The 12,128-nt window shown below is 46.1% G+C and overlaps 1 protein-coding gene across 1 annotated transcript in view; it reads left to right on the top strand.

Annotated features, from left to right (window-relative positions):
- Positions 1-12,128, top strand: part of LOC142020062 (uncharacterized) — a 267,476-nt gene that overhangs the window by 34,746 nt on the left and 220,602 nt on the right. The window contains exons 14-16 of the mRNA XM_075007686.1: positions 2,845-2,973; positions 5,958-6,104; positions 6,806-6,925. Coding sequence (XP_074863787.1) covers positions 2,845-2,973; positions 5,958-6,104; positions 6,806-6,925 — 396 coding nt within the window. The remainder of the gene's footprint in view (positions 1-2,844; positions 2,974-5,957; positions 6,105-6,805; positions 6,926-12,128) is intronic.

Below are 12,128 nucleotides of genomic sequence, written 5' to 3' on the forward strand. Positions count from 1 at the left end.
GTTGTGGAAGACTGTACCATAAGCTTTGCTGAAGTCAAGGTATATCACATCCACTGACTTCCTCATGTCCACTGAGCCTGTTACCTCATCATACAAGCTAATCAGATTGGTCAGGCAGGACTTGCCCTTGGTGAATCCATGTTGACTACTTTTGATCAGTTTCCCATCTTCCAAATGCTCCCAAATGGATTCCTTGAGGATCCCCTCCATTATTTTTCCAGGGACTGAGGTAAGGCTGGCTGGTCTATAGTTCCCTGGATTGTCCTTCTTTCCTTTTTTAAAGATGGGCACTATGTTTACCGTTTCCAATCATCCGGGACCTTTCCCAATCTCCAAGAGTCTTCAAAGATAATGGCCAAAGGCTCAGCAAGATGTCTGACAATTCCCTCAGTACCTTTGGGTGCATTAAATCCAGACGCATGGATTTGTGTACATCTAGTTTTTCGAGGTGGCTCTTAACTCTTTCCTTCCTCACTGAGGGCTGCCCTCCACCTTCCCATACAGCATTGTTTAGTATCATTAGTAGTGTGGGAGCTGTCCTTGTCCGTGAAGACTGAGGCAAAAAAAGCATTGACTACCTCAGCTTTTCTTACGTCATCCATCTTTAGGTTACCGCTTTCATCCACTAATGGCCCCACACCTTCCCTGATAACGCTCATATTGTCATTTGCCTGTAGAAACCCTTCTTGTTATCCTTCATACCCCTTGCAGCTACAGTTCCATTTGTGCTTTCGCTTTTCTGATTACTGCCCAGCATTCTCCAGCCATAAAATTATACTCCTCTTTAGTCAGCTGTCCACATTTCCACTTCTTATACTCATCCTTTTTGAGTTTAAGCTGACCAAGGATTTCCCTGTTAAGCCAAGCTGGCTGCCTACCATATTTGCTTTTCTTACTGTGCATCAGGATGGTTTGTTCCTGTGCCTTCAGTAAGACTTCTTTAAAATACTGCCAGTTCTCCTGAATGGCTTTGCCCTTCATATTAGCTTTCCAATGGATCCTGCCCGTCAGTTCTCTCAGGGAGTCTAAGTCCACTCTTTTGAAATCAAGGGTCTGTATTTTACTGCTCACCTTTCTTCCTTTTGTCAGGATCCTGAAATCTAGCATGGTCTCTGCAGCCCAGGTTGCCACCCACTTCTACTTCTCCTACTGGTTCTTCCCTGTTTGTGAGCAGCATCAAGTCTGTTCCCTAAAGTTCAACCAACCTCATCTTCCAGATGTCTTTCAGTCAAGACTGGTTGCCCACCAAGAGACAGTGAATCTACCATGCCCCCTGGTAGCTTGTTCCGATGGCTAACGCCCTTCCCCAAGGCACTCGGATAGCATGGTGGGAGGTGCCATAGGGAATCTCATGAACACAGAAACGGGACAACTGGCGTTTTCATTTTTGCTCTTGCAGCAGAAACCAGAGCAGAGATAACCCATTGCAGTGCTGACCTTATGCCTGGGTAATATCTTCTCAGGAGAACTTCATTGTGCTTCCAGGTTACAAGTGAATAGCTGCCACCTTGGGGTGCTGGAGAAGCGGGGGGTTAATACATTGTTATCAGTTTACTGCAACTCACATACATGATCGACACTTGGTCACAAGTATCAGATGGTCGCCATGAATCTGGCTTCCATAGGATGACCCCCAAGCTAAGTGTTGATTGCATATTCCCCTAGCTAAATATGGCCCATCCTTGGGAGGTGGGGAGTCCTGGCCAAAATAGGACAGATGGCCACCCTGAGCCAGGCAGTGGCTGCCCTGTGGGGCCTGCCACCCTGCGGGGTTGGCGGGGGGTGCTCCCTGGCTGTGAGTGGCAGCTGTGGCTTCCAGCTGTCCCATGCTTTGGGATGCTGTGAATGGGCTGTGGCCCTGTGGGTGACCTCCACACGCTGGTGCTTCTCCCAGCTGTGGGGAGCCAGGAGCCAACTGCAGCTGTGCCAGTCCGGTCCCTGGCTCCCAGCTCCCATGAGCAGCGGGCAGCCATGCCTGTCCAGCTCCCGACTCCCATGAGCAGGAGGGAACTGGGAGCCAGGAACCTGTGGGGACCCAGGAACTGGGGAGCAGCCACGCCCATGCGCTCCCGGCTCCCAGCAAGTGTGCAAATACAGGGCAGTTAGCCCCCTGGTTAAAATAAAATGGGATGCCTTCCTGACACCTGAAATATGGGGCTGTCCTGCCCAAAACAGGACAGATGGTCACTCGAGCATGTCCAAGTTGGAGCTCTTAAGGCCAAAGAGACTGGCTGTCTGGCAGCTTGTATATCACAGGCCACTAAACGCTGCCCAGCTGCAGCATGCCCGCTAAGCTTTTCCCAGGCACATGTGGAATAAATGTTGTTATGTGCACCGAAGCATGTGCAATGTGCACCACCCATAGAAAGCCACACTGCCGGCTGTGGGTGGCTGTAGTTGCTCTGCTACGCAGCTGGCAGCCCCTGAATCTCTCCTGGGCGGTGGCCCAAGTGCTCGGCTGGCAGGGAACGCTGCTTAGCAGCCAACATGCCCAGCCTAACAATCAATGTTCCAACAAACCACGACCGCCCTTGGAGAACTAAACTGCTGTGTGCCACAGCAGAGAACAGCAGGACTGAGGTGCTCCAGTGTCTGAGAGCCACGGCAGGCATCGCGTGAGATGTGCCCAGATGGACACACACCCGCTGTGTCTGGTGAGGATTGTTTAAGAGCAGGAAGTCAGCCCTGGGCACGACTTGGGTGCTCAGATTCACAGTGAGTAGCTCCTTTCTCCTGGAACAGAACCGCTGATGTGAGCAGGGTCAGCCATGGAGAAAGGGGCCCTCGGGGCAGGGAAGGTATTGCTGTCTGGCTCAGGTCTCTCTATTTCCTTCACTTTTGCAGCCTCGCTCGCAAACTCAAACCCCATCCGGGATTTGCGGGTCGCCGACATTGGAGTAAACAGCGTGAAGGTCTCCTGGAAAAGGACCCCGAGCATAACACGTACTAAGATATCCTGGGTCCCGCTTGGTGGTAGGCATCCTGCTCCATTGGCCATGGAAAGGAGGGAGGGGGTGCATCAGGTCCTCGGTGGGCTGGAGGTGACTCCTGACTCAGTTTCCCTCACCTCTTCATGTAAGTGCTGGGGGACAGACTACAAACTGGCAGCGTTGGGACAATGCTTTGGAATTTGGGGTTCATACCCTGGCTCATAAGAGTGGACTGAACTGCTGATGTGGGGTGTCTTCTGTTCTTCTCTTGTGCTACAGTAACTTATTTGATTTCCAGCTACAACCTTTGTCCCTGGAGGAAAAGTGCCTTTTGGTGGCACCTGCCTTCCTGGCTGCTGCTCATTATTCCATCAGCGTATGAGTATGTTTGTGTGCTGGTGGGTGGGTGGGTGTTTGCGATCACAGAAGAGGCCACAAAATATCCTGTTCTTCTGCCCTTTCACTGCTGCTTTGGAGCAGATTAAATACAAAATGTTCTGGAGAAATAGTCTGAAGTGCATAGGCTGAAATTCCATAAGGACAGAGGCAAAGGGCTCCACTTAGGAAGGAACACGCACGTGCACACATACAACATGGGAAATGCCCATATAGAAAGGAATAACGTGGTCAGGGATCTGTTAGCCTCTCCAGGGTCTAGCCCCAGTCTAAGGGCAGGTCTACACTAGACCTGAAAGTCAGTCCTAGATATGCTGTTCCAGCTACGGCAACTGCACAGCTGGAATCAACTTAGCTAGGATCGACTTGTCTGGCCGTCCTCACTGCAGGAGGTTGATCCCCGTGAGGTTGACTGGTGGGGGTGACTGTCGAGCCTGATTGTGTGATTTCACGCATCTCCACTAGGCACACGAAATCAAAGCCCGGGTCGATCTCCCGGTAAGTGTAGATGTACCGTAAGAGAATGCATGCACTGCAGTCACTGGGTGTGATTGCGGCTTGTGTGGAGGTGCTGGCACTAGCTTTAATCTAGCTCATGTACCAGAACAGTGAAGGGATTTCAGCACCCATTAGCCATGCTGGGAACTTCCAAGGTTTCTTGACGGGCTTATACAGCCTCTGCTGACCTGCTGCACTGCCACACCTTTGCCAGCTAGATTAAAGCTAGCTTGGAATGTCCACACCCGTCAAGGGGCTGGCAGGGGGTGACCCCCATTGGCTACAGCTCTAAAGCTTTCTTCTGGCTGCTGTTTTGTATAGCTTGTACTTCCTGGCCGACAGGCAGTGAGCACAGGGGAAGAAATGAGGTAACAAGGAGCTCTTTTAACACAGAAAGCTGGCTGAAAACTGAACAATAAATCTGGCAGAAACAACTCTAGATCCTTTTCATTGCATTTTTTGAGATTATGATTGAAATGTTCTACTTAACAAAGTAAGAGCTTTCCAGAAGGACTGTTTGGCCTGTTTATACCTATCTTGGGGTTTATTTAAGCAATTATTCTAAAAATCAGGACAAAAATTCCTTCTTCAAATACCTCATTTTTATACAGAGGGTCGGAGATATATTTTTCAGTTAAAATCACCATGAAAAATGTCAAGCATGATAAAAATCCTATCTAGAAAAAAGAGATGTTTTTAGTCTAAAAAATTGCTTCCATTTTTCAGAGAAACCCCAACTTTCTGATTTCTCTGCACCCTTCCAAATTTTAAAATTTGCAACATGCTGAAAATAACTCAACTTCCACATTGAATAGGAAGAGCCTTAAGTCTGGGTTATTGATGTCTTTCTCTCTTTACCATCTAGTACAGTGTTTCTTAAACTATGTGCTGGGAAACACTGGTGGTGTTCCATGAACAACTCACAGGTGTGCCGCAAACATTTGGAAAAGTAATTCAAAATACAGTAAACTCTTTCATACCTGGCAGCCCAAGGACCAGGAAGTTGAATAGTCAAATATTCTGGATAATAGAAAGGTATCCCTAGCAATGCATAACACTAAAGAAAAACAAGATTCGATATTAAGAAACAAATGAAAATGTATGCAGAGTACTTTATTTACCAACACCATTAGTACTGTACACTGTAAACTTATACTGTATTGGCTGTATTTATTTGTACTTTGTCTTGCTATACTGTACTTATGGAAAATGTAGAGTTTACTTATGGTTAAAATGCCAGTGACTTGACAGTTCCGGATGATAGAATGCTGGATGTGAAAGAGTTTACTGTATATATTTGCTGTTATTAAAACCAGGTACAATACAGATACTTCATTGTTGTGATACCTGTTTAAATCACTTCACTTTGTTTTCGCTGTCTGTATTGCTGTTAGGGTTTTTTCGGTCTGAAAACAATTTTTTTAAGAAAATTTTCACAGGTGTTCCACATTAAAAATATTAATTAATGGTCCAGGGTCTCAAAAAGTTTAAGAAACACTGATCTAGTGCACCCCTATATTGACATTGAGGGGCCAAGCTGTGGGGTATGGGGAAAGCACGCATGCCCCCTGTCTGCTAAAAAGAGAAATCTCCCATTGCTGCCTGACTGGACCAGTTCTTTCCTTCCTCTTTGGCTGTTGAATTAATATTTCCCCTTCCTGCTTCAATCTACTTTAATCAGTCTTTAAGTCCAGGCATCCCTCCACAGAAATCTATGTATCCATGTTTAATACATTCTTCACAGACCTAAAATAATGCTCCATGTATTGCTGATTTGTGCAATAATTTTCACAAAGGAAATGTTTTTTTTCCAACTGTACTAAATATTTCAGTCCTCTTTAGACAGGCTAGTCTAGTAGATAGAATGTTGGACTGGGATCCCTGAGTTCAGGTTCTAGGCCCAGCCATGCCACCGATGAATTAAGTGACTTTGTTCAAGTCATTTAACTGCACTGTGCCTCAGTTTTCCCCAACTGTAAAATGAGGATTAAAACACTCATTATCTGTTACTAGTTGTTGTGAGCTCTGTGGATGAAAAGGCCTTTGAAAATAAGACTTGGTGCAGGAAGTATTATTGCTTACTCCTGCTATTCTCACAAACTGTTCTACATTTGTTTAATTGCTGTTAATTAGGTGGCTTGGAGACCTCACAGATCGTCCCAGCAGAGATCACATTTTTCACCATTGCTAAGCTGCAGCCGAGCACGATGTACACCATCCGTGTATCTTCGGTGATCCAGGAACGGGAGGAAAGCCCAATGGTTCTCTCTGCCAAAACATGTGAGTAGCTGGGAGCCATGGGCAGACACCACTACACAGTGTCACTGTTGCATCTGGGAAGTAGGTCTCTTCAGGCTGACGTGTCCATGCTCATCTCTTGGTATCAAAAGTTTGGGATCAATTCAGATAATCAATCCAGAGCTTCGGGATTATATCTATGGCTGGAGTGAATTGGCATAGCTCCATTGGTTTTGGTGCAGCTACCCTGATCTCCGCGAACTAAGGATCTGGCCCCAGATGCTTACTCGGATTAATGGAGGCTCTGTACCAGACTCTTGGAATCACTCCTTCTCTTCTGGCATACACTGAATGCAAGTATCACCATGGGCCCATACGTAGGATCCTGGAGCTGATAACCAGCTGGCAGTAATTTCCCACCCGTGAATGGCAAGGCACAATGGGCCCAGGTGCAGGCTCGGACATTTTGCAGTATGTAGCTGAGTTCTTGCTGGAGACAAGATACCAAACTCAAGAGAGCAGCAGTCTGTTTCATTTCTGTAATGCTTAGCTGGAATTTGCTATTGATTTCAACAGGCCCAGGACTGCTCTCTTCTGTGGTGTGTGTCGGTTGCCTTTAGGCCCAGTGAAATTCGGTTGGTTCTCAATCTCAAGTTCTTTTGTCTCATGCAATGGATTTAAGGCTTGAAACAGCAGCAAGCAATTTAAACAGCAGCATCTGTTCTCTCTTTTCTTTTGCATAGTGGGTTTGCCCAAAGTGACTCAGTTTGCAGTCCAGCAGAGCACCGATGGCAGCGTTTTACTGAGCTGGACGGGTGTCCATGAGGCATCAGCATATGTATTAACATGGCGTCTCGCATCAGGTAAGGGCTTTCGCATCAGGTAAGGGCTTTTAGGTGTCACTGTTGAATGGCTGTAGGTAGGGAAAGAAGAAGAGATGGGGAGGTAGGGAGATTTGTAAAGTAGGAATCTCAGAAAGATCTGGAGCCATATTCCTACGATATTACCCCTCACAATTCTTTAATTCCCCGCACTCTGCCAGTTACTAGTTTAAGGTCCATTTAATCCCGTGGCCAGTGGTAAACGTGTTCCAGGGGAATCGTAGAGTCAAAGAATGTTGGAACAGGAAGGGGCCTTGAGAGGTCATCAAGTCCAGTCCCCTGTCCTCCTGGCAGGACCAACAACCATTCAGACCATTCCTGAGAGAGGCCCATCCAACCTGTTTTTAAACGTCTCTGAACATGGAGATTCCACAACTTCCCTAGGCAAGCTGGGTCTGCACCTGAAGTGCGCACCAGGCTGGTCATTGGCATGGGCTTTAGTTGTACGCCTAACGACAGTGTAAATGATTTGCTATGGCTTGTAAGCAAGGCACCGACTGTTCAGGAGATGTGAGGGTTCTCTGCCAGGGTTTTTGTTTTGTCTCCTTGGGACATAAAGGAAGGTGCATGGAACTCCTTAATAAATTAAAACATCTGCACAGGAAGGGTCTTTCTAACCTCAGTGACTGGATTAGATTCTGAAGCATCAAGGTTTATAGCCCTGATCTTTTCCTAATCCAACCTACTGCCCCTGCAGATTTTCTTGTTATCCACACAAATGACTGATCCTTCTGAATCCTGCTAAGCTCTTTTACTCGTGCGTCCATCCTTCCTTTCCCTCCAAGAAATAAGAGTCTTCTCTAGTAGTGAGACTCCAGGACTGGGACTCTGGACTCTCCCAGCAGAGGCTCTCGTCCTGTGAAACCTAGGACGAGTCATCTCTGGGCCTCAGTTTTGGAATGAAGATATCTACCTGCAAAGGTGCTGGGAGCCATAACTGAGCTAACATTTGCACGGTGCATTGAGATCCTTGCATGGATGGTGCTACAGAGTTGAGAATTACTGAGCGCCCTCGTCTTCCACTGTTATCAGTGCTCACCACCTCGTTCAGCTTTTCCCTCTTTCATTAGTTTTCTCTCCAGCCTGACTTTTTACATTTGCTGACATGCAGACCCTTTGGAAACCTTAGACCTATTCTGTGGACCTTCAGGGGTGTGAGGCGCACAGGTTGAAAATGACTATTCTATGGTAATGCCAACCTTTCATGGACCCTGGAGGCATTGTCTGCAGACTCAAAAGTGATCACAGACCACAGGTTAATAACTAGTGCTCCAAGGCAGTGGTTTTCAACTGGTGTGCTGTGAGAGCTGTCTCAGTGTGCTGTGGAAATTTCTTCAACTTCCCCTGCCACCAGCTCTTTGCAGAGCCCAGCCGGGGAGGGACTTAGATGTCCCCTTGCCAGCTGGGGGCTCAAACAGCAAGGCTGCCTGATTCCTAGCTGGTGCAGGGGTTCATCAACTTCCCCTGGCTGAGTCTTTGCAAAGTAGCTGCTGAGGGGAAACTGAGGAGTGGAAAGAGTGGGGAGACAGGAAAATGGAGCGGACTTAAGGCTATGGAATGACTGCCATATGAGGAGAGATTAATAAGACTGGGACTTCTTTGCTTGGAAAAAAGACGATTAAGGGGAGATACGATAGAGGTCTATAAAATCATGACTGGTGTGGAGAAAATAAATAAGGAATTGTTATTTACTCCTTGTCATGACACAAGAGCTAGAGGTCGCCAAATAAAATTAATAGGCAGCAGGTTTAAAACAAACAATAGGATATATTTTTTCACACAATGCACAGTTAACCTGTGGAACTCCTTGCTGGAGAATGTTGTGAAGACCAAGACTGTAGAAGAGTTTAACAAAGAACTAGATTAATTCATGGGAGATAGTTCCATCAATGGCTACTAGCCAGGATGGGCATGGACGGGATCCCTCGCCTCTGTTTGCAAGAGGCTGGAAATGGATCACAGAAATCGATCCCTTGATGATTACCTGTTCTGTTCATTCCCTCTGGGGACCCAGGTATTGGCCACTGTCAGAAGATAGGACTCAGGGCTTGCTGGACCTATGGTCTGAGCCAGTATGGCCGTTCTTTTATGTTCTTGAGCAAGTTGTGGGGCTCAAGCAGCCAGGCTGCCTGATTCCCAGCTGGCGTGGGCAAATCTCTCTAGTAGGTCCATAACCATGGTAAACATAAGTCAATGTGACACCTATGAGCAATTGATTCAGCCAGGAAAAGTGGGAGTGCCGTGGAACTGTCTCATTGAAGTGTGCCATGTTACCGAAAAGGTTCGGAACCACCGCTCTAAGGATTATACTGTGTTTAAGAATGATTTCCCCTTATGGAAGAGGCATGATGGTCTCATCCTAGGAAATTGTCATTCAAATGCTGCAGTATTCTGGCCTTACATTTCCCAGCTGTTTCCCCACTACAGAGGTGGGACGAGTCATCAGGATATACCCAGGAGATCAAAGAATCATAGAATGCTAGGACTTGAAGGGACCTCGAGAGGCCATTGAGTCCAGCCCCCTACCCCAATGGCAGGACCAAGTACTGTCTAACCCATCCCTGACAGACATCTATCTAACCTGTTCTTAAATATTTCCAGCGATGGAGATTCCACAACCTCCCTAGGCAATTTATTCCAGTGTTTGACCACCCTGACAGTTAGAAACTTTTTCCTAATGTCCAAACTAAATTTTCCTTGCTGCAGTTTAAGTCCATTGCCTCTTGTTCTATCCTCAGAGGCCAAGAAGAACAAGTTTTCTCCCTCCTCCTTATGACTCCCTTTTAGATACCTGAAAACCGCTATCATGTCTCCCCTCAATCTTCTCTTTTCCAAACTAAACAAGCCCAATTCTTTCAACCTTTCTTCATAGGTCACATTCTCCAGACCTCTAATCATTCTTGTCACTCTTTTCTGGACCCTCTCTAATTTCTCCACATCTTTTTTAACTGCAGTGCCCAGAACTGGACACAATACACCAGCTGAGGCCTAACCAGCACAGAGTAGAGCGGAAGAATGACTTCTCGTGTCTTGTTCGGAATACACCTGTTAATGCATCCCAGAATCATGTTTGCTTTTTTGGCAACAGCATCACACTGTTGACTCATATTTAGCTTGTGGTCCGCTATAACCCCAAGATCCCTTTCTGTTGTAGTCATTCCTAGACAGTCTCTCCCCATTCTGTATGTGTGAAACTGATTGTTCCTTCCCAAGTGGAGCACTTTGCATTTGTCCTTATTAAATTTCATCCTGTTTACCTCAGACCATTTCTCCAATTTATCCAGATCATTTTGAATTATGACCCTATCCTCCAAAGCAGTTGCAACCCCTCCCAGCTTGGTATCATCTGCAAACTTAGTAAGTGTACTTTCTATGCCAATATCTAAATCGTTGATGAAGATATTGAACAGAACCGGTCCTAACACAGACCTCTGCACAACCCCACTTGTTATACTTTTCCAGCAGTATTCAGAACCATTAAGAACTACTCTCTGAGTACAGTTATCCAGCCAGTTATGCACCCACCTTATAGTAGCCTCATATAAATTGTGTTTGCTTAGTTTTTTTTATAAGAATATCACGTGAGACCGTATCAAATGCTTTACTAAAGTCTAGGTAGACCACATCTACCACTTCTCCCCATCCACAAGGCTCGTTATGCTATCAAAGAAAGCTATCGGATTGGTTTGACATGATTTGTTCTTTACAAATCCATGCTGGCTGTTTCCTATCACCGTACCACCTTCCAAGTGCTTGCAGATGATTTCTTTAATTACCTGCTCCATTATCTTTCCTGGCACAAAAGTTAAGCTGACTGGCCTGTAGTTTCCTGGGTTATTCTTATTCCCCTTTTTATAGATGGGCACTATATTTGCCCTTTTTCGGTCTTCTGGAATCTCTCCTGTCTCCCATGATTTTCCAAAGATGATAGATGGAGGCTCAGATATCTCCTCTATCAGCTCCTTCAGTATTCTAGGATGCATTTCATCAGGCCCTGGTGACTTGCAGACATCTAATTTTTCTAAGTGATTTTCAACTTGTTCTTTTTTTTATTTCAACTTCTAACCCTACCCCTTTCCCACTAGCATTCACTATGTTGGGCATTCCTTCATCAGATTTCTCAGTGAAGACCGAGATGGGCAGTTCTGGAATCTGAAACTGGTTCCAATGCATCTTTGTTTTTGCGCGGGCATTACAGTAAAGAATGGGAAACTGAGAGGAGATTACCTGGAATGAAGATCAGCAGTGCTGCACCACATAATTCACCAGTGAGTCTTTGTTCAAATTGTCCTGCCTAGCTCACCTATTTCTAGAGTTTAAGGCCAGGAGGAACCATTGTGATCATCTAGGTGAGCTCCTGCATAGCTCAGGTCGTGGAATTTCGCCCAGTAGTTCCTGAAGATGAGAGGATTGAGACCTCTTCTCTTGCACAGGTCTGCTTCAAGTCCACCTCCACTTAGCCATCTGTGACTCAGCCATTCTGTACTCCAAGAATACAGAAATTACAGGATGTAAAAAGACTGTATCGGCCCTCCCAGAAATGAAACAAAGCAGTCAGTAAGGAAGTTCAACTTCAGCCTTTGCCCGTGAGGCATGATGGGTTCCAGTCAAAGGTGGGCTTGAACTGACGCACTTCTCTTCAAGACTTGAATAACCCCAGACTTTATATGCATCCATTAAGGATGGTTGGAATTCTCTAATCTAACTTCATCGGTCTCCCTGACCAATTCCTGCTTCAAGTTTGCTACTTTGGTTGAACAAGATCTTTGAGAGGGATGCCCCTCTGCCCCCATCCTCTCCTGGTTAAATAATTCCCAGTGATGGAGAACCCACCCAGCTCCTAGCAAATTGTCCTGACAAAGGATTGGCTTCCCTGTTAAAAGCATTGCTCCTTATTTCTCGTTTAAATCGTATTACGTCAGCTTTTAGCCAATGGTTCTTGTTTCAGCTCATGTTATAGATTGGTGCTTATGGAATGGACACCGACTTCTCTAGGCACCAGTGAGTGTTGTATCTTAGTCTTTATTTGCTATGATGTTGATCAGCAAGCATAACTGCCCTGATGTAGACTCAAACCTGGGACCTCAGTACAGGTGCCACTACAGCTTGAGCTAAAGTTCAGCAGCCTCTCAGCCAAGGTTGTAGAAGACGCTTATTCTTTCTTTGTGATGTGGTCTAGGTACCA

The sequence above is a fragment of the Carettochelys insculpta genome, chromosome 1 (genome assembly GCF_033958435.1).
Source record: "Carettochelys insculpta isolate YL-2023 chromosome 1, ASM3395843v1, whole genome shotgun sequence".
Classification (NCBI taxonomy): domain Eukaryota; kingdom Metazoa; phylum Chordata; order Testudines; family Carettochelyidae; genus Carettochelys; species Carettochelys insculpta.